At 57.3% G+C, this 27594-nt stretch overlaps 1 protein-coding gene across 2 annotated transcripts; it reads right to left on the reverse strand.

Moving 5' to 3' along the window:
* Window positions 1-2246: 2246 nt before the first annotated feature.
* On the reverse strand, window positions 2247-27594 carry PTP4A3 (protein tyrosine phosphatase 4A3). 2 transcript variants are annotated; one of them, XM_085323788.1, is made up of 6 exons: window positions 27463-27594; window positions 11567-12354; window positions 10121-10213; window positions 5916-6046; window positions 4976-5050; window positions 2247-4267 (listed from the first exon to the last, which is right to left on the reverse strand). In XM_085323788.1, exons 2-6 carry the CDS (start codon window positions 11669-11671, stop codon window positions 4150-4152), a joined length of 522 nt encoding a protein of 173 aa, XP_085179914.1. In that variant the 5' UTR covers window positions 11672-12354; window positions 27463-27594; the 3' UTR covers window positions 2247-4149. The 2 variants fall into 2 exon arrangements, with proteins under 2 accessions (XP_085179914.1, XP_085179989.1); XM_085323863.1 differs by lacking the exon at window positions 27463-27594 and having other exon boundaries at window positions 11567-12395.

Genomic DNA, 27594 nt, shown 5'->3' on the forward strand with positions numbered 1-27594 from the left:
ATGCCCAACTTTTTATGTTTCTCTAAGTGTTTCTTGGCTGAAACATTCCCAAATTGGCACCCTGGAGTTAGGAGTCCAAGTCCATCTCAAAAAAATCCAAGTATTCAAGAGTCCAACCTGGAAAAAAAGAGGACAAGCTCTTCAGCTAAGGGACRCTTTCAGTGGTGTGTTGGAGGATGGACCTGGAGACCCATCTGTGGGTACCTGTGCATGAGGGTAGGCTCTTTACAGGTCTCGTTGGAGGAATGACAAAAGGTATGGAGATGTGAAACCCATGGCCTTCCCACTCCATCCTTGAAGCAGATTCAGTCCCTACATGCAAGAAGGGCAGCTCCTGGGCTAGCTCTTTGAAGGTGGAAAGTAGCCTTGGGCTGCAGTGAGCCCTTGTAAACGTTAGCCTCATCTGTGTTATCCCAGCTCCAGCATCCTGCAGCACCATTAGCTGCCCATCTCTTTTCCATACACATCCCTACACCATCCCACCAAATTCTCCTTTTGGAAGAATGACTGTGTAGCCTCCAAAACCCACTGGGCAGACACTGCTTAGCCAGCTCCAAAGGCTGAGGTAACAGAGTCCCTTCCCTTCCTAAAGTGGAGGTGTCGTGTCCATGGTGCACAACACAAGAGGCTGTACCAAGTCCCAAGACAGGAGACATACARTCATTAAAAACAAACAAACCCAGTGCCCCAAAACAACATTTAAAGCAGCAAAATGGTGCATGTTTTTTTCCAATGATTCACAGATCTGAAGGACATCAAGATACTGCTCTGCCAGCCAGAGGTGTTCAGGATTTGGCCACATGGACTTTTCCAAATCAAGGGAACAAGATGACTGCTCTTACACTAGAGGCTCACTATGTTTAAGGTGGTTGRGTTGATGTTACATGAAACCAAGGACCACTGCAATGCCTGYCCCCTCTTCCTCAAAAGCATCTCATCCTGAGATGTCAGTGTGCTCTCAAGCAGAGATCAGAGTTGAGCACSTTGACTGCCAAGGYAGAGAGCTTCCATGGCAAAAGAAAGCTGAATTCAAGCCCCTCTGCCCCTGTCCCAACCCCTACTTAAAAGGACCGTAGCCAAAACCCTGGGAATGTATGCCCCACACAACCCTGCTATGTGATGCTTCCTGCCTGGGCGAGTGCAGGAGAGGTGACTGAGGAGACATTGCTCCTTCAGGTGCCAGTGCAGAAATATTTCTAGGCATGCACAGCAACGGTTCCCACTGGCAGCAGCCTCAAACCCTCTGCAAATCAACGCATTGCCTCTTACAACCAGGGAGCACACGAGATACACGCTGTTTCCTGGCTAGGAAGAATCAGGGCTATCGCTTTTGCAGTGCTGAGTGACTTCCAGCCACTGCTGGGGACAGAGCAGCACCCGGAGCACCTCTTTTAGCAGCCTGAAGGGGACTGTGAAGCACCCAGTGAGATCGCTGTGCCCAACCAGCAGTGCTGCACAGGATCAGCCCAGTGTCTCACCCTTCCCAACCAATGTAGACCCTCAGATCACTGACTTCCTTCCCACAGAAGCTGTAGTAACTAGACCTGAATAGGACAGAAGCAGCTCAGGGGAGCCAAGGGCTTGGAGCAGAAACACGCAGGCGCACAATGCCATGGGGATGCTACAAGCCCTGGTCTGATGGAGCATCTTGATACCGTGCACAGTGGCACAAGGGACCTTGTCCCTCCTTGGTGGCTGACCCTGTTGTACAGTTCTGCTGACTTCCAGAGTAGACTGCAGGGAGAGCAGTGGCACTAGAAATAGCTCAGCTCCCCTGATCAAATTTGGTGGCACAAAACTGGCCCCAGAACTTCTACAGTTACCAGTGGGGATCTAACAAGCCTTCCTGGTAGTTCCCAAGAAATAAATCCTCTGAAGCAAGTGCTTCTAGATGGTCTACATTTCTGAAGGCACACAAACATTACGGAGATATCCACTACAGGAAATTGAAAGCATCTCAAAGTGGGCAGCTTAAGCCCTCAAGATGCTTGGGGACTAGCTCCTAGCCCCAGCATTTGTGATCTTCTGCAACTGAGGGCTGCATGTCAGGCAAGTCCAAAGGAGATCCAAAGCGTCCCTTGGCTCCCAAGCATGCCCTGGTCACACCTGGAAGCCTGCTTCGACCTGGCAATCCATCTAGTGGGTCATCTCTCCCCTTCCCTTTCCCTTGCCGGAGGCCCACRCTGCCTGTCTGCTGGGTCACCTACAAAGCTGCAGGGTGGGAGAAAGAAAGGCCGGAGGACATGTGGAAGACAAATAGTTTTTTTTTTCCTTTAATTAGCAAATTTCTTCTTACCCTTATCAGAAGACACACCACTCCCAAACCCCCTAAGTGCCCACCGCTCCAGCTGCTGAAAGCATTCAAAGGCAGAAGATTGAGAGACATTTAATGTCCTGGCTCAGGTGGTGCTCTGCATCCACCGCAGAGCACAACCCAGGGGGCTTACAGGGTGCCAGGCGCTCACAGGGCAACACGCTGTGTTACAGATGCCACGGGGGAGGGCAAAGGCAGGCGCAAATTTGGTGATGAGCTCTTGCTGGGAGCACCGAAACCCAAATCCCTGGGAGAGCTAGAGCCCCAGCCCTGCAGAGAGCAAACACCAATGCAACGGTGGAGGACATGCCCGGAGATGCGCTTTGCATCCCTGGGGCATCGTCAGCCAGAAGCTGGGTTTGCTCCGCGACTCTCCTTGTCCTACTTGTCCATCCTGGGGACCAGATGGGAAACTACGATACGCACTGCTTGGTCCCAGGAAGACCCAGCCGGATGCAACCCTGGGGTGTGCACGGCAGTGCTGAGCTGGGCTGCTGGAGGAGAGGACAGGGATGCCCGTATCTCCTGCACGCTCAGCCCCAGCGCTGAGCTGCTCTCCTTTACCCCGGGGCTCGGGCTGGGAGCTGGCAGCAGGACGGTTCTGGGACTATTTTACAAGGCAGGCAAGACCCGYCCCAGCTGCTGGTGAGCGAAAGCCTTGCAGTGGTTATGCTGGCCCTAGGGCGAGCTGGGACAGATAGTGCCACGGGAGCCCGCAGCTGGCCGGGGACTGTGATGGCTCTGCTCCCCCCAGATAAGCAGCAAATTGCCCCCAGCACACCCCAAGAGAAGCAACAACGATGTGCATTGAATTTGGAAGCTATAAATAAGAGCACCCCAAACTTCAGGGACACAGTATTGACCACGCATCCTGGCATCCTGAAAAGATGGGGGCCTCAAAGTCCTGTTCTTGTCCCCAAGCTTCYCGATGGCCCTGGCTTCACTGCTGCAGGGTCTGGAGAAGTGGCTGGGGGAGTGAGCCCCCCACCCCCCGTTGGCTCTCGAAGCCCCAAGCGGGCCACCCCAGGCTGCATGGAGGCAGCGCAGGCAGCTGGTGAAGTCGTGTGGGGAGGAACAGGAGAAAGGGAATGATGCTGGGAGGACTTGATTTCAGCTTTGTTGGTTGTCACCCTGCTGAGACCTCTTTTGTTCCTCCCTGTCATCACCATCTTCCTCCCATCCCTCCTACCCCCACCCCCCCCAAGCCACTGTGTTACCCCATGCCTCTAGCCCGCAGCCCGAATTTACAGGAAGGAGGTGGGGAGAGGGTTTTGCTGCTTTGGGATGGTTGGCCACCTGGTGCTGGTCCAGGCCAGCCCGGCTGTCCCCAGTCCCTCCTTGGACAGCACAGCCCTGCCCGCGGTCCCGTGGGGCTCCTGGCCAGGGCTGTTCATGCATTGCCCCTAATCAAGCCCCGCTGTGCCCAGGAAGAGCAGCGGAGACCCATCTCTCCACGCCAGGGATGTGCTCYTGGTGCAAAGGGCTCAGCTCCTGGCTCCCAGGGAGGGAAAGGCAGGGAGGGAGGAGGAGGAGAGAGGAAGGTGACGAAGAACCGACACGTGAATTCATTGCCTGCTAAAGCCAAGAGTCAAGGGCAGCGCTGCCTTCCCTCCTTGGGGCCGTGGCAGGTGGAGACAGCCTTTCTCAGGGGAGGGGGGTCAGTAAGAAGAACGGTCCGGGGTCGGTGGTGCTCCATCGAGGCCCCCCTTGCCCTGCCCRAGTCCCCGGAGCGAGGCCTGCGAGCAGGGTGGTAGGTGGGGTGCACGGCGGCGGGGGCGATGCGTGTGAGTGCCCGTGTGTCTGTGTGCACGAATTTTGGCAAGAGGTCATTGAGGTTACATGATGCAGCATTTGTTCTTGTGGTTATGAGGGTCCTTAAATCGGAGTCTCTGCTTTGGTCGGTATTTTTCCAAGTACGTGAGCTGCTTGCTGTTGATGGCTCCTCGGCGCTTCCTGTAGACACAGAGAAGAAAGGTCCCAACAGTTAATGGAGCTGCTCTTGGACAGAAGACCCCATCCAAACCCATCCCTGTTCCCCAGCTTGGTGCAGAAATCCATGAGAACCACTGGCTGGTGCAACATGAGGACTTAGGAGACCGCAGATGCCTGTGCTCGGCTGAAAGGCTCACTCAGCTGGGCTGCATGAGCCTCTGTGGAGCTTCACCCTGGTCTAAGCCGAGTAAAGCACATGCTGTCTCCACCAAGGCTGCCCTGCTCTCCCCGGCTGCGGTCCTGCTGCCTGTCCCAGCGCTCCGCTGCGCTAACCCAGCCGAAAACTCACCCGGAGAAAAAAGGGAGGAAAAAAAAAAGAAAAGGAGAACACAGGCTGGCTGCAAACAGCCTGATTCCCCGACGCAGTTCACGGCGAGGGCAGGCGAGCGCTCCAGGCAGCCCGGGGAGGAGACGGGGACACATGAACGCCGCTGACCCCAGCAGCGGCGTCGAGTCAGATCAGCGCGACACGCTCGCAACGCGGCAAAGCTGCCTCCCGGCCGCCTCCTTTGGCGCGGACGGACGCGCTGCCCCGAGCAGCGACCCGCGGCGCCGACAAACCTTTCCGACCGGGAGAAAACGTGCCGGCAGCAGGGCAGCTGCCCCATGGAGGGGGCAAACACCCAAACGCCGATCCCTGGGTGGGGATGGGGATGGGGGGCTACTTACTGTCGGATGAACTGAATGGCGTCTTCGTACTTCATGCCGCTCTCGATCAAGGCCAGTGCTACGAGGACCGGAGCGCTGGAAAGGCAACGGAAGCGGCAGTCACACCCCAAGCTGAACGTGCTCCCGGACCCCAGGCGCTGCTGTCCCGTCCTTACGGGAGGATGCAGCACTATAACCGAGCGTTTATCACCAACGCTGGCTTTTAATTTGCAACTTCTTGCAATTTGGCTGCAAGAGCTGCCCCAAGAAGCAGCTTGTCCTGCCACCGAAGGGGATGAAACCTGCAGGACAGAGCTGGCGGCCGTCTGCTGCTGTTCTGCTCGCGAGCACGCGGATTTGGGAAGGATGCAAACGCACACGCGAAATACAACCTTGATCTTCCCTGCAAACCTCCGCAGCCTGCAGCAGCAAGGGATGAAACAGCGAAAGGCAGCAGCTTCCAGCTTTAGTTGGCGACACCTTACAAGACTTCCCACGACAAGCTCATAGCAAAAACCAAACTGCTGCCTGGCTCTGGCAGGACAGCAGCCCTGGGCCTTGCTTCTGTCCTTCTTGCCCACACGCACACCAGAGACCCTGCGATCACCCAGCTGGGTGGGCGGATCTATCTGGGATGCATCTATCTGTCACAGCCACTGCCGGCCAAGAGGACACGGGAAGGTCCCTTGCATCCTCAAGACCATGCTGTAACCCCTGAAACTCCCCCAGTAACTCTGAGGGTGATGTTCTGGCCAAAAAAAGGCCCTGCCCAGTGTCCTTCTTGCAGCCCCACCGCCTGGTCACCACCACAGCTTTCACAGCTTCTTCTCGCCAAGGTCTTTGCCTCCTGCTAACGCGGTGCACGGAGAGCGGCCAGCTCCGGTGCTGCCGGCGGCACGCAGCCCCCTTGGCGAGAGGTTCAGCCGGCCTCGCGGCTCCTGGCGCCCCGGCTCTCACTTACCGGCCCAGGCCAGCCACGCAGTGAACCGCCACGCAGCAGCCGGGGTCTTCGCAGAACTTGGTCTTCAGCAAGTTGAGCCAGTCCTCCACGATCTTGCTCGGAGGAGGCGCTCCGTCGTCGAACGGCCAGTCCTACGGACGAGAGGGAAAYGAGAGAGGAACGCGCGGCCGGTCAGCGCTTCGCCTGCAGCACGGTCTCGCTCGCCGCACACCCCCTGCACCGCTGAGATGAGCCTAACCGTGCTCAGCTCCYTTGCTCGCGGGGGTCAGCGAGCAGCAAAAAACCCCACTGAACGCAGGGATGGTCCCACACCGTTCGAAGGGGCTTAGTGAAAACCCACGGAGACGCCAGCCGGGGCCGCTGGGTACACGCGGGGTGCCCTTTCTCAAGGCGTTACAACGGATTCGAGTAAGTGACTTGCCTGGGTGCAGATTGCCTTTAAAAGGAAAATACGAGTTCTGGAAAAAAAATAAATAAAAAATAAAAAAGCCCATCTTCAAAGAGCTTGACGGAGGCCGAGCCAAACGGCGTGCTTTCCAGCAATTACAGCACTCTGACAGCTGAGCCCTCGGGCAAAGCATCCGAAGAAAGATCTGCCCGCGAAGTTTCTGGCTCAGTACAGCTCTCCCTGCACAGCGAGCTTCGGTACAAGCAGCCGGCCGCGCTCTTCCTCTCCGCCGCGTAACCTCCCCGGCCGTCGGAACGGGACCTTGCGGAGGCCACTGACCCGGCGAGGAGACGCTTGACGGAGACGCAGCGTGGAGAAAACCAGCCCGCGGGGCGCGCGGCGGGCAGCCAGCACGTGGCCCTAATCCTTGTGTTTGAGGACTGAGTCACTAAGCTGCTGTGCTGAAGCCATCGCTGGTACGAGATGCAGCAGAAAGCCGCTAAGCTTTATTTTATTGCCGTTTTTTTAGCAGGTAATGCAATTTCAATTGCCTGGGGCTTTGATAAGAAAATAGCATTAGGGAATGCTAATGCCTGAGTCACTCCACGCTACGGAGCCTGCGCCCGTACTGCAAGCCCATCTCCTCCCCCCGCACAGGGAAAGCACGAGTTTAGCTGGGGACACAGGTCACCAGGGGCCCCGTTTGCCAGGCTCTCGCTGGGGACGACACACGGTCATCCCTTAACGTGAAGCTTCYTCCAGCTAAAACTGTAAAGTGCCGATTCTGCGGCAGGATTTCTGCCCGGACCTCCAAATTCAGAGAAGAGCTGCTGAAGCAGCAGACCCTGCCCACCCCGGGAGCGACGGGAACGGGCGAACGCCGAGGGAGCTGCTGCCCTGCAGAGCCCTGCAAGGTGCTGGCGTCTTCCCTTGCTCTGGCGCCGTGCCCGGYGTGCTCCTCCAAAGCGGAGAAGCAGCTCCGAGATGCCTTCAGGGAGATATTTTGCAGACRGAGAAGATGTGGCTGGAGAAAGGAGCAGAGACCAAGGAGCAGAGGCAGCCAGCGTGGCACAGGACTGGACCTGGCTGGGATGCCTGTGTCAGACAAAGCTCCGTAATCGCTGCTCACAGTCCCAGCCGGCATCAAAGCACGCTGCAATTAAGCACTTACACCCATTCGACGCGTACTGCAATTACACTGTCTAYGCCAACTATCGAAGGCTGCGAAGGCCACACGCAAGGCTCCGGTTTTGCCGATCTGGAAGACGAGGTTTCCAACACAACCCCCGCTTGAACCGGTGCCGTTACAGTGCCAGGGGGAGGCCRGAGGACCAGAGCCAGGATACACAGTGTGTATATATTAGATATATTAGATATATACATACGTAGAYGTACAGATGTATAGAGAGACACATCTGCATCCATATACAGCTACCTACAGATAYAGAGGCTATAGATACCTCTATAAAGGCTACATTGACACAAATTTCTCTCTATAGGATATACTATATAGMTATCTACATCCTACATATAGATCCTGTATGTAGGACTTAGTCTCCAACTTTTACAGACCAARCTCTGTCTTTCACCCCGCTCCTGGTGGCGGCAATGGGAAGAGTCCCCACGGATACAGCAGTCCGAGCACGCCAAGTTAGCGGGCGTCTGCTTGAAAAGCAAGGGCTGTGGACGCACCCAGACACACGTGCACGCAGACACTTGCACCTAGATGTACATCCTTGCTGTCCTCAGAGGTGCCAGCTCTGCAAAACACAGAGCTTTTTCACCGGCTGCCTTTGGGGCTCTGCGAGCCTTGACTTCTCCCGACTGAAAAACCATTTCTAAGCGCTGCCCGAAGACATCACGCAGGATCGTCTGGGCCAGCTGGAAAATGCAGTTTGGCCAGAACAAGCTTTACAGCTTCAGCCTCGCCAGACCAGCAAGTTCCCTGAGAGACCTCTGTGCCACCAGTATCTCAAAAGACTTCCTAGCTAAAAGGCGAAGCTCACTTTGCAGCTGGGGAGAGGAAAAGCAAGGTCTGAGCCCACCAGAAGAAACATCTCAGCTCAGCAAAGGAYGCCGGGGCTCACGTTTCTGCAGCGCTCCAGCTCCGGGGCTCTCTCTGTGCCTCGAGGCAGACGTAACCTGATGAAAGCTCCTTGGTTTTATCCCATTACTCATCGTCTCCCACACGGGGCTGGGAAGCGGGCCCCACATCACCTGGCACAGCCTGCACGCAGGCTGAGCAAATTCCCAAGCGTGCCAGTCACGCCTGACATCATCTCCCACTACTTATCGTTAAAGATACAACCCAGGCGTTAAAAAAACGTCCTTCTCACTTTTTCTTTTCTTTTTTTTTTCTGGCTTGTTCCTCGCTCTCTTTAATTTCCCAAAGCTGCACATGCTCTCAACTGCTTAAAGTTCAAAAAAAAAAAAAAAAAAAAAAAGGAAAAAAAGGAAAAGTAGCACAGTGTTTATATACCTCCTGGATAAGATAATGCACAGGAATGACTTGCATCTTCCACGTGGGATCAGGCACTCTAATACGCTGGATGCTTTAAAGCCAGAGCGATAGGCAGAGCTGGCAGCGCCTGCCAATTCGGCTGCGTGAGTCACAGTTTCGAGCGTGTGGGCAGCTCCTTCTTTAGTTTAAAGTCCCAGCTGAACTGCAGCCCGGCACCGGGAGTTAGCCACGGGGAACGACCCACCTCTCGTGAGCGCTCCGGGGCAGGACCGGCCGCCCTGCGGCCAAAGGAGACGCGGAGGAGGACCTCGAACTCCCGTCTGCGTTGTAAGAGGGAAAACCAAAACGCTAACGTCGCTTTGGCCTTCAAATCCTTCCCTCGGGAGAAACTCCAAAGTCTTACTTCTGTCTGCGGCCTCGTGTTTCAATAAGGTTTAACTGCCCCTGCTGTTTACAGCTTTTAATCTCTGTCCACCAAAGAGAGACCTTGATTTTTTTAAATATTTGTAAGAATTTCCCACTTGTCAGAATACTCCCCTTCCTCGCTGCTCGGGAAGGTTTGTTGCAGAAAGCCCACGAGAGCAGCAATGTTGCAGTGGGAAGACTCAGCGACGCCGCAGGCAGCTAACTCAGACAACCCAAAAGCCTCCAGAAGGCTTCTGCACTACCTGAGAAAGAGAGCGATTGCCCCAAAACACCTCTATCCAGCTCCCGGGCTCGGGGGGGACAATTTGCTCTCACGTCTGGTAGCAGCAGACTGAAATCTTACTGTGCCGATCTTGGGTTTCAGCAATCCAAGCTGTAATCGAAGCAACTGCTCTCAAAATAGCTCCTTCCTTGGCCAGAGGAGAGCAAGCAGCCGAGCTCAACAGCAGGAAGCTTAAAGTTATCGAAGGGCAGAGTTGTTTTGCCAGCTATTTTTGCGTATATTTGACACTCTCGAGGTGACCCCGACGTACCAGCCCGGCCACCTTCCTCGCTGCGCTTCTCCYGAGCCGATTCGGCTGGAAAAACCTCCGTTTTGGGGTGCTCACAGAGGAAACTTCAGCTTTTCAGCTTCACGTGCACCTCGGAGGGTGAACTGCTGCTTGCCGGCGCTTCCCTGGGGAATGGGGTGGCTTCGCGGTCCGGGGGCAGAACAACCCCCCACGCGCTCCCCGACGGCAAATCGGGCCGCAGAAAAAGCCGAGCGAGTTTGCATCCGAACCGAACGGTGCACGGACGTGCTGCCACCGGCGCCGTCGCGCCGGCCGGGCCGGCAGGACGTGCAGTGAGTTGAGCCCTGAGCAGTTCTCAGCTCCCCACTCTCCTGCTCCCCGCAGCACCCCGGGGTGCCCGTCCCGGCCGCCCACCTACCATGACGGTGATGCCGTCCTTCTCCAGGGGCGTCTTGTCGTAGGTCACCTCGCACACCCGCACGACCGTGGTGGCCCCGTACTTCTTCAGATCCTGGGGAGGGAGGAGAAGAGAGGGTTATTCTTAATCTGCGAAGGTATTCCAAAAAACCCGTCCCCATTTCCAGGGAAAAGACACCACCACCGAGCGCAAAACCCGAAGAGTGAGGAACGGATTTTTAGCTCCGTGCCCAGCTTGGGCGAGCATCTCTCGTGCACCAGGGTGGCGGCGTTCTCCTTCCTCCTCTTGCTTGGCGGYGGGTGCAGGCGGCGCTTCGCTTTGCTCGGGTGCTATTTCTGCCCTCTTGTTGCAGTGGGGATCCAGATGCCGAAATCGGGCCGTTGCTAAAGCACTTGAGTGCAMTATATTCCTCAAATGACCAGCAGCTTGCGATGATTTATTGGCCCCGGTAAAATTAAGCCTCGTGATGCCTGCGAGTTGAGAGGAGTGAGAACCAACTGCGTCGTTCCAGGAAGAGGAGAAAACGCCGGTTCCCGTCTAAGGGCTGCATCTCCCGGGCTGTTGCAATAGGTCACCCAGTCAGAGGAGAGAAAAGCCACCGGGGGAAGCGTGCATTCCCCGACCGGCCCGCGTCTCCCCCAGCTGAAAGGGCGGCGGGCGCACGCCGTGCACACGATGCCAGCGAGGTGACGGATGGACACGCGGCCGTTGCAGCAAGACGCCCCCAATTTGCATCTTGCAAATTCCTCGCGGCTTCTTCTCGACCAACTAAGGTGTTTGGCAGCCACATCCCACAAGTAATTACTTGAACGCTGGAAGCAGGCAGGGACTTGGTCCTCTTCCAGCGCGGCTTATCACCTGGAGCGCGGATTGGCCCCGGATTACGTGCCGGCGCGTTGGCCGCGCGGCGCGTTGCATGAGATCATCTCCGCGGCTTCTCGCAGGGGGCCGGCGACTTTGATGAGCCGCCTGATCCCTTCCCCTCGCGCRCTTGCCAAGCCGCGGCTTCGCGAAAAATTCGGGCTGCCGAGGCCGGACGAGAGAGGTTCGTTTTCTCCCCGCCGGAGCTGACGTGTTCCCAGTCGTCCCCTGCCCCGGTGTGCACGGGCACGGAGCAGACGCGGCCCCGTCCCCGCTGGCTGGCGGAGCCCGCGGCGTGTTCACATCTGCACGGGGGTGGGGGGTCTCCTCGTGCTCCGAGGACGCCCCTGCCACCGGCAGGTTTTTGCACGCTGAAGTGATTTAGGTGCAAGGCGAAAAAAATCGCTTGCTTGGCTGGCGGGCAGCCACCGCCGCAACCCGCGCCGCCTCCGCGGAGCTGGAGGTAGCTCCGTTGCCGGCCGCGAAGGGTGCCACGGCAAATCCCGCTGCTTTGCAAGGGCCAAAGCGTGGCCTTTTAGCCCCMAAACCGCCGCGGCGGTTCCCTTCCAACCTCCCCTTCCTTACCTCCAAGAAGGTGCTGAGCGTGGCGTTGGTGGGGTTGTGGGTGATCAGGAACCGCATGTTTTTGTAGCAGACCTCCACCGGCGCAGGACGGTTCATCCGGGCCATGGCGGGATCCGAGGAGGGCGATACAGAGCAGCGGTGGGGCGAAAGCAAAAAAAAAAAAAAAAAAAAAAAAACACGTGCACGGAGGGTGAAGAAAAAAAAAGCTCGGTGCTTTAAAAAAGAAACCCAAAACTGAATTGGAAACTCAATATACAAACGTTGTGCAAATATTCCCGGCTCTCGGGAGCACGTCGGATTCCTCACCGCACCGCGACCGCCCCCAATCCCCCCGGCAGACCCTGTGGTAAAAGCCAAACAACAACAACAATAATAATAAYGATAATAATAATAATAATAAAAAATCAAAACCGAAACAAAACGAAATCCCTCGGCTGTAGTGTCGGCTTCCTCGGCGCGTGCCGGGGGGGGGGGGACGCCGCCGTCCCGGCTCCCCGCGCTGCCCGCCGAGGCCTCGGCACGGGGACGCTGCCGGCGCGACGGTCCCGCTCCCGTCACGTTACCCCATCGGGATATGTGGAGTATCTGGGAGCAGCGGCGGGAGCCCGGAGCCTACGGGGCGGCCGGYGCCAGTCCCTGGGTCGGACGAGCCATGCGCGGCGGGAGCCTCGAATGGTGAAACCGGCCGGGCGGGCGCCGCTTCAGGGGCCGCGACGCTGGCCGCGGCGGCGGGCGCTCCCCGGCCCCTCCATCGATCCCGGGGCCCGTCGGCGGCTCGCGCGCGGCGGCTGCGAGGGGAGGAAAACAGAGCCGTGAGCTCCCTGGATCCCCCCCCCCTTCCTCCTCCTCCTCCTCCTCCCCGCCTCCTCCAGACCCGACCCGGCTCAAAAATAACCCCCCCGGGGGCCCGTCACCTTGCGCCCGGGCAGAGCTTCAGGATAAGAGTCGGCCGAAGGGGGGGCCGAGCCGGGACGCCCCGCGGCTCCGGGGGGCTTCCCTGCCCGCCCCTCTCCTCCGGGAGACGCCGGGCCCCGGCGCCGCGGCCGCCCYGTCCGCTTTAGGGGAGGAAGCGCTGCCCCGCGGGGACCTTTCCTCTGCAAGCCGCCCCCCTCCCGTCTCCAAAGACGTCTCGCTTTATTATTTTTATTATTATTTTTTTGCGGGAGGCGGCGGGTTAGGAAAAGCCCCGGGGGTACCCGCAGCCCCGCGCCCGCCTCGCGCCTCTTCCCCGCGCGCGCCTCCCGACCCGAAACCCCCTCGCCCGCGCCGGCGGCCGCTGACGCCGCTCGAGCGGCTCCGGGCGGCCGAATGCACCTCTAATGCTCTTAGGTCAACTAAGCCGTTTGCAAAGGAGCTTTGCGCCGCGGAGAAGGGCAGCAGAGGAGGGGGTCGCGAGCGGCCCCTCCGAAAGACCTCGAGCCGCAGCGAGGCCGAGCGCGAGGGGCCTCCGAGGTCAAACACGTTTATACGAACGAGCATCGATTCCCACCGGGGTTACGCCGGCRAGGAGCCGACGGAGCCCGCGGGAAGGGGTCCGGGTGGCGAGGCGTCGCTCCGCGGCCGGGCGTTATCCGCCGGACTCTTGTTTTGAAGCTCGTACCTTCCCCGGGTCACAGGCTGCTTAGCGCCGGGGGCGGCCAGAGCCTCAAAATAGAACATAAGCGCATAAGTAAACCGACACGGGGGTGAGCAAATGCTCCGCTCGGGTTTTTCTCCCCGCTTGGAGCCAGTGCCCGGAAGGCGGGAGGGCGGCAGGGGTGTGTAGAGTCCCCCACCGGGGCGCCCCGCGGCCGGGCAGGGCTGAGGATGCGTTTTGGGAAGATCTAGAGGTCTTCCRATGCCAAGGATGAGCGTACGGAGGGAGCTGACACGTGGGCAACGGCCGTTTTCGGCAAAAACGGGGCCAGGAGGACGGCGACGCCTCCCGCGTCGGGGTGCYGAGCGCCGACCACCTCGCCGGAGTGCCTCGCAGAGAGGCTGGGGAAGGACACGCAAGGTGGGGATGGAGGTCTTCCCACCRAACAGCCCATCCGCCCTTCTCACGTATACTGCAAAAACCGTCGACATCTTTGGACTTCAACCCCCTGAGCCCACCCCTGGGACAACCCTCGCTTCGGAGGAGAAGGTTTAGAAGGACGAAGGTCAACACCATCCTCTCCTAGAGCTGGTCATCACCCAGGAGGGGCCAAGCCAAGCAGGACCCCAAYGCTGGTGGCTGTCCCTCGTGCCGCGGTATCACTGATGTCCAACCACGGAAAACCTCCTACATTCCCAGCCAGAAAAGCTGCATCTCCCCTTACTTGTGTTTTAACAGACCTTCGAAGCCCTTTTTCCGCCTGGGGGAATTAAGAAAAAAAATAAAGCAATGGAAAAAAAAAACAGGAAAAGAAAAAGCCAAGGAGCAGGCAACGCGGCGCGAGAGTAACCTGCGCAAGCACAGGCGCAACGAGGCGAAAGCACAACCCATCTTTCCCCGCCGGCACTTCTGGACGACACCAATGCTTTTCTTTCTTTTTTTTTTTTTTTTTGCCTGAAAATAGCAGCTCATTGCTTCACACCTGCCTCGTGCCAAAGGATGCAAAGGAACATCTGATTTCAGCTCCTGCAGCATCCTCAGGGGCTCCAGTTGCTCCCTTTGGGTCTCCCCAGCAGGCCCGAGGATCATCTCTGTGGCTTCTCCGCCAAAGCGCTTTCAGCAGATCTGAGGATCTTTCTGCATTTCCTTTTACTGCCTTCGGCTATTTGCTGTTGCAACTTCTCTCATGCTTATCATGCTCCGTCTTCTGCCCCTTTGGACTCACGGTGTTGCGGTTCCCACCGCTCCAGCATAGAGATGCAACTAAGGGTCTGGGAACATTTCCGGTCAATCCCAGCTCCTTGCAGTTGGGGATTTCTCCTTTGCTCAAGGCTGCCCGGCTCTCTTCTGGCTCGCAACACTCAGGCACGGCCTTCGCGTTGAAATTCCCAGCTTTCTCAATCCGGATTCTCRGTATCTTTTCACTCCGTCCTCCTTTTCCAAAGTCCTCCTTGCAGCACCCACACGTTCGGAAAGGGCAACTTTGGGGGACAAAATCCCCAAGAACTGCAGCAGAAAAGGGCAGGCAAAGGCCCAGGACATGCAGAGAAGAGAGAAGAGCCATGCATGGTCCCMCTTGCCTCCCTGCTTGCTTTGCCCTGGTGTCCCAGTCCTGAGTGACTCAGAAGTCTGAGTGTGAGCAGCTATTTTTGGTGCTGGGGAAGGTGTTTCTTCAATCTCTGGCAAGGTGCATTTCAAGGATAGGTGGTTTTGGGGGCCAAAGAAGTTCAGGTCCTTTTCGGGTACCTCCAGCTGGGCAGCAACGGCCACATTACAAATTCCCATCTTACTTTTCAAGTGCCACAGTCATCACGAGCCGCAGGACTGGCGCATTCGTGCARGGAGCAGGAGGCGGTGGTGGTGCCAAAGGAAAAGCAGTGAGGAAGAACTYCTCCTCCAAACAACCAGACGGTATCTGCCACCACGTTTCAGCTGGCTGACGCGCAGCGTTACTGCAAAACCTGCCGCTGTTTGGGCTGGAGATGCCCAAGTGCCCCGGCCATGGACCACAGCAACCCGCTGAGAAATACGGCAAACGAGGCATGACGTGGTCGCTGCGAGCACCAAGCCTGCACTGCATTTTGGGAGCCCCGCACCGCCGTCCTCCAACCTCCAGTTTGTACTCCTCCGCAAACACTCTGTCTACGAAATAATTTTTCACTGGCTTGCACGCTTTTGCTGCCAGTAACGGCGATTCAATGGGAACCAATTGCAAAAAGCAAGCAGTCATTTCCCACACAAGGTCTAATTTTCAGTGGAAGCATTTCAAGTATTTTGGCAAATGCACATCCTGGCAATACAGCCCCAAGCCCATAAACTCCTAATGGCTTTTCAATCACAAATCCTTCCCAGCTACCCGGGCTGCGATACTGATTACCATATTAAGTACGGCAGAACAACGTGGAAAAGGATGTTTCCAGCTCATAACAATAACCTGCCAAGTCAAGAAGAAAGATGACAAGCAATATCTTGCTTGGCCGCGAGGCAGCCCCACTACCTTGCCTTTGCATGCCGATGTTGGCGGTGTGGAGGAAACGTGTAGAAATCAGAGCCATGGACCACATCTGACTGCCGCCGACGAGCATGTGCCCTTCAAGCCACACGGTGGGGAAAGTGTGGGTATTTCAGTGTGCTTGGACAAAGTCTTGCTGCAAAATAAGCCCCTACTTACTAGGGAAGAGCCCTGCAACTCCTGCACCCTACGATACAGGACTGTGCCCTTTGCACGAGCTATGAAATGCTGAGATGGGTAGCTTGGACAACCCTGACCCACACACGAGTCCTCAAGTGAAGTTGGAAGCCAGAAGTCCTCCCACATCTCCTATTTACCTTGGGAAGCCCTCTGCTAGAAATTCAAACATACAAGTTTCATAGCTAAGAGCCGGCAAAGATCTGGTGTGAAAGCTCTCCGACACGGCAAGAGAGCAATGCAACAGCCAGAAAATAATTGGCACGGTCTTGGAGAACAGAGAGAATAGCTTCCCACCAACAGCAATCCATCTCCCCCAAACAGAGCCAAGAGACACCTTGGCCAAGGAGTCCAAGTAACTTCAATGTCTGGCCTCAAGGAGACCCAACCATCCTGGGACTCTCCCACTGTCACAACCTGAGCCCACGTTCATCTCTTTCTGAAGGACATTCGCACCTGYGCTGCACAGGTCTGCTCACACTTCAGCTTCTCCCATGGACAAACCTAAGTATCTCATTTCCATCTTAACCACCTGGCTTGCTTAAATTGAGAAGTTTTCCTCGGCTGTCTGAGCTTCTTCCCCAACAGAAAGGTCTGCCGTTTCTTCTGGCACCTCTGTGCAAAATAAAGAGTCCAAGTCTTCCTTCCAGCCACCAAAGTGCCGCCAAAGAGGGACATGTGGAGAGGCGGGTGCTCCTGTCCAAACAGCTCCTGATCACTGTCAGAGCCGCTCAGAGCACCAGCAGCCCATCTTATCTCTGGTGCTGATGTGTTGACTCCCAGCAGCCAAAAGCGGTGCAAGACAGGGATCCTATGGGTGAAACTGGGAAATAAATCTTATGTTTGCCAGCAAGCTCCTAGCTAAATGCCCCCTGCGAATAACCAAGTGCTGTGCCCCTTTCCATCTCCATGGACAAGGCCTGGACAGCACAGGCTTCTGCTCCTCCTGTCTCCTGACAAACCTTCCTCAAGGTGCCTCACTGCAGCATTAATTCAAAGGCTTGACGGGACCGATTAGCAAATGCCAAACACGTCAGCTACTTCGCTGGAACAGCTGAGGTTCTGTGTTGCTTGGAGTAGCGGGACACGGAGAGCTGATAAAAGTCAGGTCATGCTTTCCTAAACACAGTCACTCCCTAAGCAAAGGAAAAGGAAGCTTTGCAGAGCCAAAWTTTTGCTCCACATGTTTTCCAGCAGTGGCACTCGTAACAAAAGGTCTTATTTACACAAACAAGATGTACTTACTCGTGTATAAATATAGGTATCTCAGGAGTGAGCACATCTAATTTTCAAAGTTGACTTTCAGAAAACCCTAACAAAACACCAATTTGCATTATATTTGCTTGACTTCTGTCCTAGTTTCAACGCACACAGTGAGACACGGACCAGCCCTTTGCCCTTACTAGTAATTAAGTACTTCCCTCTCTCCTCMCAACCCCAGCTCTACCAAGAGCATTTCCATCCTGACACCCCTGAAAATTTCATGTATGCTGCTGAGCTTTTCCAGATGTTCCTCCATAAGAGTTTTGCACAATTCCTCCATGGCTGCACTCATGCCATGGTCCCAGTGGACTATGGTTGACATCAGCCAAAAAAAAAAGAGCAGATGAAAGAGGGATCCAAGCTGTGGAGTGACGGTTTCATGAAGCTCACCGTGATGTGAGATGAGGTCCGAGAGCCCCGTGCCACCTGCCCCACTGCCAGAGCAGAATAGTAAAGTGCTGAAGCTGATGTAACCTCAAAATTTTGTTTTTAAAAGATTAAAGCGTGGCRACAGACATGCAAAACCAAAGCGACTTGCATCTCGGACCAGGCTGACTAAGACCATGGGCTTGGTTGCATGACCACTGGGAGGAGGACACGGAAAGGCACCGGATCCAGCTCGCGACTGCAGGGAAGCCCCGGTCGGAGGAAAACAAACATGCCGCAATTTCCTCCGGTAGYGTGTGCGGAAGGAAGCAGGAACCAAACATGAAAGATCCGGCAGGAGAAAGAAGAAAACATACCAAAAAAACCCAGAGCATCAGCCAACATCTGCAGGCAGGGCTGGAGGCAGCAGCCGGGAAGTGTGCTCCAGGTGCGGGGCCGGAAGGAGCAGGCGGGTATCTGCGGCCAGGGCGCCCGGCCACCCACCGCGCCGGCCGGAAAGCTGCTCCGAGCACCTGGGGCAGGAAGCGGCAGCGGCAGCGGGGCTGGTTTTTGAGCAAAACGTTAGAGAGGGGGATAAAATCGCGTGGGTGCAGAGGGAGGCAGGCGGGGAGYGCTCTGCAGGCACGGGGAGCCCACCAGACAGCACGCGCGAGGTCGCCTTCGGATAAACTGCTTCGTGCATCTCCTTCCACCACCTTGTAGCACGTTATACCCCGGCTCCTGCAACGACTTGCAGCAAAGCTCCTAGTCTCCACCGCACAGCTCCGCAGACGACAGCTCCGGCAGTATTTAAAGTGCGGCGGGATTTCGGCAGAGGGGAAAGAGGCTCAGAAGATACTAACATCTGAGTTTGACATTAGCATGGATATTTGCAAGCGGGAGGCATTTCGGAGACAGGGAAGAGCTAGGAACGAGGAAAATTAGACAGGTGGCCAGACAGATAGCCAGATAAAAGGAACAGCCCAGTCTTGACGGAGTGGTGCAACCGGGCAAGGCACCCGAGGAGCCGGTAATTTGATCAGCTCCCTTTTTAGCTTGCATTTGCCTCTGCGCAGCGAAGRGGAGGGATGGAAACGCCGCTCGGCTCGCCCGCCCGCGGCTTCCTCACCGCGTTTAGGGGAGGAAAAGGAACCCCCAGCACCACCCAACCCCTTTCCTTCCCTCACCCTGATCCAGGCACGGGACGGAGAGACCCGGCAACCGCTGGTGCGGGGCGGATGGAGGGATCCCGGGCTTCGCTCAAAGCGAGATCCCGGTTTTACGATCTGGGATATCCCCTCCCCGCCCCGACTTCGCCYGAGCTCGCAAGCGCCACGCTGACGACGTCAGAGGCTTTTCCTGCCTTGGGTTTGAAGCTAAAGCAATAAATCTTGGGCTGGGTGGGGGGAGAGGACGCGGGGAAGAAAAAAAAGAGGCGGCTCCAAGGAAGGCGCCTTGCCGCGAACTAGGAGCACCCGCTGGAGAGAGCCGGCGAGCGAGAGGGACCGGCTCTGCGGGGAACCGCAAACGTAATCCCAGCGAGCACGGCTGGGGTTTGGGAAAGCTGAGTAGGTCCCACCTAAGAAGAAACAGTAATGAGCTTGCCAGCCGCAGCCTTGCTGCCCCGAACGCGTGCGGAGGTACCAGGGCACCGCTGTGGCCCTGACCGAAGGGCACGGGCAGGCCCCTCCAGGTCCKCTTTGCATCATCGGCGCCTCTTGCACAACACGCCGACCGGCTGCAGTGGTGCCGATGGACGGACGTTTGGGGATGAARAACCGGGCTGAGGTCCTTGGCCGGCTCCAGGAGCTCAACCTACCCAACAGGCTGGGTTTAAACCTTTAGGTYGAATGGATGAAACCTTGGGCTGAAAGGATGCCATAATCAGCTCTCAGTGTGTGGGCAACGTAGGAGGGGAGAGGAGAAAACATGTTCTGTCTGAGTATTTTCTGCTAKAAGCTCCACAGACAGGTCTTCTCCAGTAGCATCAAATTATAGACAGTGTCAGACAGAGAAGTCTAACTGTGGAGAAACGGAGTTGTTCCAAATTAATGGCCCAGGTTGAGAGGACATATAGGGGTCTTTATCCCACCTCAAACTTCCTCCACCATTCAGACCCYGTGCTCTCACCCAGTTTCCCTTTCCATCCTCCACACTCTTTGAGATCCAGGCTGTTGCCCAGTGTTGGGTCTCAAGATTTCATCCTGTGYTTGCAGCAATATTCCTGCATGGTTAAGCATGGGCTGCAGGCTTGGGGGTCTTTGCAAAGCCACTGGTGCTCTCCCTCTTGGTGGGTATCAAACCGCTTTGTGGGATGGCCACTSGTCCCTGAGGTCGGCACTGCATGGAAAACCCCAGCCTGCTTCCAGCTTTCTTGTCCGGAGTGGCTGGAGGCAGTTGCTAAGACAGAAGGAGATGGCCTGCGAGGTGGGATGGTTTCTCCTCCTCCTCCTTGCCACCGGCCCGGCCCAGCAGCCACTTTCCTGCACAAACTACCCCTTGCTGACAGCCATTTCCAAAATGATGGGGAAAAAACCTTACAAGGGGGGTTGCAAATGACCCCCCTTGATTCCTAATAATACAGAGAAAAGTGCAGGGGGGGGGGGAACTGCTTTCCGATTACTGCCAGCTGGGAAAATCAAAAGCCATCGACCAGCCCTTCCCGAATCGGCGCGCGGCGGCACGCAGACGAGTCGGGCAGGCAGCAACGCCCTTCGCCAGCGCTAGAGCCTTGCCACCAAACTGCAGCGTGTCCCGACTCGGAGCCCTTCTCCCGCGAGCCYGCTGCGCCCCTTTGCCCTACCGGGCGCCCCCGAGCACCCGCGGGTGGGCACGGGTTTGGCATGGGTCGGCCGTGACTCACCCGGGCTCGTGGCTCTTACACCCAGGAATGACCCCCCGGGCTCCGCGGTCCGTCCCGGGACAGGGCGAAGYCTTCGGACCGGCAGCCGGGTGCAAAGCCGTTCGCTCCCGCTTGCGACAGACCTCTGCGGGCRAGAGCAGCCCGTGGAGTGAGTCGCTTTAGAAAAAGGCAGCGTACGCCGTGTACTCTGGACTGGCAGAATTTTGTAACCGGCTCRTTGCGGGATCTGTTCAGTCTTGAGAGGATCCAAAAATGCAAACGAGCAGCTCGTCGCCGAGCGGACTTGGCTAGAGAAAGCGCCACTTAAAGTCAGCGCTCCTCCGCTCGCGCCCCGCTCGGAGCCGGGAGCGGATCCCGCTGCCGTGCCGGCCGTCGCTCACGCAGCTCCAGACCCTATCAGCACGCTACGGCATCCTCCGAAACCCGTYCCGGATGCAAACCGGAGTGGCAGACCGTGCTCCTCCTGCCCATTGCTTCCACATTGCTGTTTTGGTCCCAGGAGCAGCAGGAGACCTTCAGCTGCAACGTCCAGGCAGCCACTGCCTGTGACCATCAGGATTTGTGGAAYAGCCTGGTCCTTAAAATAGGGAATTTGGCAACACGCAAAAAACTGACCCATGGATATTTCTAGCCTTGCTGGCATCTCTGGTGAGGTTCGYCCTGGCCTTAACATGGGCAGGAGGCACAACAGGGCCACAGCAACAGCCAGATCCTCTCTCGAGCTCCTAGCTCAACCTCACCGAGCCCTGTCCCCRTGGACAGCAGAAAAGCTGATTTTCACTGACTACTCCTTTTAGAAGCCATAATCTTAGTTCTGCTGGTGTTCGCCAACTGCCTGCAGCACCCAGCAACTCCCCCCCTTCTCGCTCATCTTTCCCTGCTTCTTCCTTGCGCACTCAGCATCTCAGGGACATCTCAAGCTGAAATACTSCTGAGACATGGTAAAAGAGCCACACATGGACCCATCTTGCTTGAATTTGTTCAATCAYTTTTGCCCCCATTTACACTTTTGGYCCTGTGGCTGTTTGTTCCACAATTTAATYGTGTGGTGCGCAAAAACTCCCTTTTGCTTGCTTTAAGCCTTATCTCTCGSGCTTGGCTGAACACTTGTTTAAACTTTGGAGGCCTTCTCAGCTTCTTCACRGGCTTTGAGCACGTCTCTTCTGCAGGCCCAAGACCAAGTGTTCAAGGGGGAAAGGAGASCCATGATTCTGCAAGAAAGGAGTGAGGAGAACTCGATAATCCTCCTCTCTCATCGTCAGGGAACCCCCTCCTTAGCTCCAACAAAAATCCACGAGAAGAGCACCTCAGTTAGGATCTCTGGTCTCCAAAYGCAACTATTACGCAAAATTCTTGGAGAAAAGCCCATGACGGGCTCTGAACGCAATGTTATGTCTCCGGTTCCTCCGAGCTGCAGGTTTCTGAAATACTGCTATCAGCACGACGTGTTCCTCTACGCTTTCCTAGCTCTTTGTTCCTGGCCACGGTCAGCAAGAGGRAAAAAATCCAACAGGCCTTTGGTCTGACCTACAACAGCTCTTACGCAAAAGCAAGAGCTTCAAGAGATGCCGTACCAACGTGTGCCAAGATGTGTCCCCTACCCGTGAGAGCCTCCAATGTAAATAAAGGTGTTTAAATAAAAGATCAAAGGGGATTAAAGGACTAGCAATGARGTGGCCTGCCAAAAGTCACAACCCCTCTCACCGACAGGACCAYGGTCTCTCCGTTCCCAGCCTAGGGCTCTGCAGAGCAGCTTAGGGCAATGCTYGCTGGCTTACATGACGTATTTCAGAGGTCGGTTGCATAAAGCATTGCTCCTCTTCCTCAGCCACCCCTACACCCCTGAAATGGGGGAGCAGGGGGATGAAACTGCAAAGAGTTGAAATGATCTGGAATATTACTTTGGAGGAGGGAGTGGGAGAGCCAGCGCAGAGCTTGCTTTGCCCGGGGTCTGCAAGAAGGAGCGTGGAAGGCAGAGTCTCATTTTTTGGCCTCAAACCAGGAATGCAAAAGCTGGGTGCTTGCACTCGGAGCCGGTGACAGGACTCGCTAACAGGTCACCCGTAAGCAGGGAGGTAACTCGAAGCGGAGGAGGACGCACCCCCAGCAGGAACAGGCCGACCAGACCCCAGCCAACCACAAAGGTCCATTTCCGTATGGACCGGAGCCGTGGACGCGGCAACTCGGGACGCGGTCTCGAGCGAGAGGAACGCGTTTCCGCTGCGGCGGGGGAGCCGACGGCCGAAGAAGTGGAGCCGTCCAGGAGCGGATTGCTCTTTCCGCCCGACCTCGCGGGCACGCCGGCGGACGCGGGCATGCCGGTTTTTACCGCGGCTGGGGAATCGTTGCCTGCTCCTGCCAAGCTTTTTCGTCAGAGAAGGGGCTCTCCAGGGGAGGACGCACGTTGCACCTCTGCCCAGCGGGAAAGGCGAAGGCGGAGGGACCGAACCGCTGCAACCCACCGAAAGCCGTGTGGTTGCATCCCACTGCGACTTAGCTGCTGTGACAACCTCCTGGGTTGTCACCAGGTCCTGGGTGCAGCAGGGATACTGTGTCTACATGTATTTTCAAGGTGTTTCTATTTTCAACATCTTTCACGGTGCAATTGCCTTTCCCTTTCTTGCAACACGGCAATGCTCTGGAGGGGCAAASCTGCTCCCCGGCCGTTGTTTGAGGCAAAATCAGCTGAAAAAATAAGTTGATGTCAAACTTCAGAGATCTCGGTGCTCCCGGTCACTTAAATGAACACACTGTTCGATAAATAAGACAAAMAGAGTCATCGAATCAATACTTCTGTCATTCATCAAAATGATTTCAAGTAGCCCCTGTGTTAAGTGACTAGTATTAGAGGGCCGATAGCAAACCTGGGACACGAACCCAGAGCCCAAGGCGGTGTTGCAGAAGGAGCTGGGATCTCTCCTGGGTGTCTCCGCCGCGCTTCGSTTAAACTCCTGCCCACGGGAGAGGGTGCACGGGCCCAGATTTGCGCGGGCATCTGTTCTCCGCAGCAATCCCAGGAATTAGCAGGCAGATACTTTTCCCGGGAGCGCTTCGCGGCGCCAGGCAATGTCCCGGGGACGACCTTGCTGCGGTCTGGTGGGAAAATAGCACTGAGCAAACATTCAGCGCGCTTTTTGCTGGGCTCCTGCACGCCTTTGCCCTCCCAGCATTGAGGAGGGGTAGTAGGAGACTGGAAAGCGGCCGGTCCCACGAGCAGGCAAAACCTCGCTCTCTGCCAAAATGCAGACCTCTCCCAACACACCAGCTCCGCTGACCCCGCATCCGCGAGGAGGTCTGCATGTGCTCAACCTGGCTCTTCCCGGAGCTAGCGAGGACCCRGTGACTCTTTAGGGCCACGTGGAAGGGCAGCGCGGCCTGAACTCGCGCTGAACTCGGGCCGAGCCAGCCCCGAGCCCAACAGGACCTCAGGCAAGCTGCTGAAATCCAGTGGTGCTCCTTGCTGAATCAGCCCGGCTCATAAAAACCCATATATATATATGTATATATATGTATATATACACATTTTTTTTTTTTTTTTTTTTTGCAAATGTAACTTTACGAGGTGTATTTCTGCAAACGCATCTTCCGGAGAGGCAGCACCCCTCCTTGACTATTTATCGCCACTAGAGACCACAGCAAGTGGTTCATTTTTATTTATTTCTGCAGCGTGGGCATTATCCCCAGAGTTTTGATTACTGCAAGGAGATTGCTCTCCGTCTCTCTCAGCACACCCTGCCGAGTCCGCTGGGCTGCAGCCAACAGCCCTTCTCGGAGAAGCTGTCAAMCGGCCCCAGAAACGGCCGTGCCCGCACAACGCAGGCAAGAAACCCGGCGCTCCGGAAAGACAGGAGATAATTTCCAAGGAAAGAAGCCGATGTGCATGTAGCAATCGTCAAATGCAAGCGGACCGGAGCTGCCGGGAAGGCAGACAGGGAGCGGCAGGCTGCTGGCTGGGGCTCGGGGCTGTCCCGGAGCCAGGGCTGCTGCTGCGGCGTGCGAGCCGCCGCTCCCTATTTAAAGAGATTTCTGGGCATTTCCCGGCYGTGCGCCGGGAGCAAGATTTAAAGGGACAAGGGGAGAGGGGAGAGACGAGTTCGGGGCTGAGTTCGCTGCCCCGTGGAGATTCGTCCCCCGCGGGACTCGCTCAGGAAGGTGGGCTGCAGGGGTGCGACCGGGAGGGCTGCGGGTCCGACGGGAGACGAGCGCTGCGCTCTGGGAGCCCCCAGCAAGGCGGGACTTCAAAACCTCCCCTCGTTTTTAGCAGCTCAGCAAAAAACTCCTCCTAAGAGCCCGTTTTGGCTACCCTGAACCATCCCCCAGGGCATTTGGCAGTCCCAGCATGAAAAGCTTGCAAGGGAAATCGAGCAGAGATGCCTGAGCCAGACCCCGTGATTTAACCCTCTTTCTCTTTCGCCTGTGCTGGAGCGATGAGCCAATTTACAGGGAGGCAGAAGGTGTTAAAACTACTGTGGGATTTCGCATCCCACGGGAGCAGCGTGTCCAGGAAGAGCAGAACCAGCAGCGTGTCTGCTGCCGCCAGCCGCTCGGCAGTGGAGGAGGGCTGGAAGAGAGCGTCTGACTTCCCGCGGAGCACCCGGGAACACTTGCTCGGGAGCACGGTTTGGCTTTGATTTTCTCCCATCGGGACATTTGCATAAAGACAGCTCTGCCGTTCGGGAAATGCAAATTCCCTGCAGAAGGGGAAGCGTTTCAACCTGCTGACTGCTCTCGGTAGGGATGCAATCCTTTTAATTTATCACCTGAAAATTAAGCCAAGGCCAAGATCCCAGAGTCTCCCCACCCTGCTCAGCAGGAAAGCTCCCCGAGCTCCTCCAGCCAGACCGGACGCTGCGGATCCTCAACAGCCCCAGGGGACGTTTTAACAGCTTGGAGACAGGCAATCCTCCCCGGCTCTGCTCCGCTCCCGGTCCGCGGGTGCCTCATGGGGGACTCCTGCGCTCGCAGGCTCCCCGGGACACCTCCAAAGCGGCTTTTCGGTGCTCCAGCACCCATGGCAGCCCCACGTTGATCATCTAGGAGCAGAGAGCAAGCGTTTGGGGCTTCCCAAAAAAGGAACGATTGCTCCCGGCTCCGGAAACCTAGCGTCGCTCACGMCGTGGGGCGAGATGGGAGGGCAGCACCCCCACCGCCTCGCCACCGCCTGGGCCCGGGCGCTCGCGAGGCTCTTGGCTCTCGCCCGAGTTTCCCCCTCCGCGGACGCGCCTGCACCGTCTAACGTCCAGGCCACGCGGTCGTCTAGCAAAACTGCGCCGCTCCGCGTCRGTCGCTGCCAAGAAACGAAGGCCAGCGCCTGCAAGGAGCTGTTCGCCTGGAAGCTTTGCTTCCCGCAGCAAGAGGGACGTAATTAAACAGCCACCTGGTACCGCCGTGCTCTCCACCGAGGGGCTGGAAGGCAGCCGATCTGCGATTCCTAAAACGTCCTTCCTCCAAATGCTGAGCCAGCAGCCTGCCTTTACCGCCTTTCCACAGCGCACGGAAGATCTAAAAATGGGTCTTTGATAGAGATTAAGGACGTATCCTTCCCGGACTGCTGCCAGGGAAACTGAGGCACGGCAGGCAGCATTCGTTGCAGTTGATTTTAGCAATCCAGCTCAGCAGGAGATCAAACGCTCTCCATGCCGGGGGTGTAACGGGAGTACAGGCAACCAGGGGAGTCCGGGGCACCCCAAGCTCTCGGCCCAGCACCGCACCGGATGATGCTGTTGCCGAGCCTCTCGGTTTTGAGCTTTACTTGCGTAGAAGCCAACTCATCAACCTAAAACATACACAGTCGATAGTTWTCCAGCACGTCTTTGACCGTGATTCACCTCCCCCGGCTTTTGTCCCCCCTCTGGGGTCTTCTCCAGCCCCTTTGCCACTCGCCCATTCACCCGTCGATCCAGCCCTGGGGTCCTCGCTCCCGGGGGCGCAGCGGCGGCGGTGGCCGCTCTCGCGCGCACGGGAGGCACGCGGGAGCTGCCGAGAAGGACGCCCGCGCGGCAGACCCCGGCAGGGAAGCCCCCCGACGGCGGCGGGGCCGTGGGAACGGCGCAGCCCCTACGCGCCCGCGCGGGCTCGCTCCACCGCGAGCTCCGACGCCGGCTCGCGGCGAAGCCCTTCTCGAACGCCGCGCCGCYTAACCTTCGCGGAGGTCAGCCGAGCTCGCGGCAGCGGCGAGGATGCTACGGAGGCCGCCGGCTTGCACGCATCCAGCCCGGTGCTGGGCTTGGAGAGATGCTCCGCGCACGCCTGCTGCTGCACGGGGCTCACCCGCCGGCTCTGGAGAACCAAGGCACGCGGGGGCAGGCTGAGCCCGCGCGGCCGCCCCGAGCGTTTCGGCAGCGAGGCGAGAGAGCGGGCGCTGCGGTTTAGACCCACGCACCTCAGCAACTCCTTCYGCGCCGGCTGAAGGTAACGAGGTTCTCGCGCGCCGGCGGCAGAGCGGGGCTCTGCGAACCGCGCGCGAGCTTTTCCCAGGCCACAGCCCGGCCTCCGAAGGGCTCTGGAAAGGAGCCCTAAACCGCAGCGCTTCCTATCGCCGGCTCCGTCTGAAACCCCATCGGAGCCGCGAGGCCGCTCGCCGACCCCGGCCGCGGAGGGAGGGCGGGAAGGGAAGYGCGGGGAAAACGGAGGGTTTTCGAACGTCACTTGGCGGAAAGGGAACTACCCTGGGTGTTCTCAGTCTGCCAGAAACAGGGGTCATGTGGAAGCATTTAAGATTTAAGCCCTCATCGGGGACTCGTTTCGACATTCCTGTCTTTTTTTCTGCCTCTGCTCTCAAGCCTCGGCTCTCCCCTCCTCTCCTGCCCTTCCCCGTCGGAGCGGCTCTGCCGACGGGGTTAAATATTTGCTTTGAAACTCGGTCACAGGAGTCCAGGGTGGTCTCTGCCTCTCGGCTCCCAGAGGCACGTGAGATATTTCAGCCCGGGGCCACGCAGCCGTTCCCAATTCTCCCGCGGCGTTTGCACCCGGCGGAGGGTCCCTCCGCAGCGCTCGGCCTCCTCCCCTCCGCCTCGGCTCGGCACGAGAGCGCTCCGAGAAGGCAACGAGCAGGGAGACCCGTTACGGACGTCTTCAAACCCCGCTTTTTAAGCGAAAACGCCTTTCTTTTCCTGCAAGGAAAAGCACAAGGRTCATACCTAATTTAACACAGATGGCCAGCGAAGCGTCCCAGGTGGATGCAGTGGCTCRTGCCAGCAATTTCACCTCCGTTCAACAACTTCTACGCTCGGCTCGGTCTTCTCGGGCCGTCCCCGCACCTCATCGCTGCG

This window comes from Rhea americana, unplaced genomic scaffold (assembly GCF_003343005.1).
Source record: "Rhea americana isolate MKP2758 unplaced genomic scaffold, rheAme1 scaffold_0, whole genome shotgun sequence".
Classification (NCBI taxonomy): domain Eukaryota; kingdom Metazoa; phylum Chordata; class Aves; order Rheiformes; family Rheidae; genus Rhea; species Rhea americana.

Excerpts from the sequence above, each read along its gene's own strand:
- PTP4A3 (XM_085323788.1), bottom strand. The coding sequence starts at position 11,671 with ATGGCCCGGATGAACCGTCCTGCGCCGGTGGAGGTCTGCTACAAAAAC. Across the intron at positions 10,214-11,566 it reads CGCTCAGCACCTTCTTGGAG|GATCTGAAGAAGTACGGGGC; the intron begins GTAAGGAAGGGG and ends CTCCCTCCCCAG. Across the intron at positions 4,268-4,975 it reads GCCATTCAGTTCATCCGACA|GAAGCGCCGAGGAGCCATCA; the intron begins GTAAGTAGCCCC and ends CTGTGTCTACAG.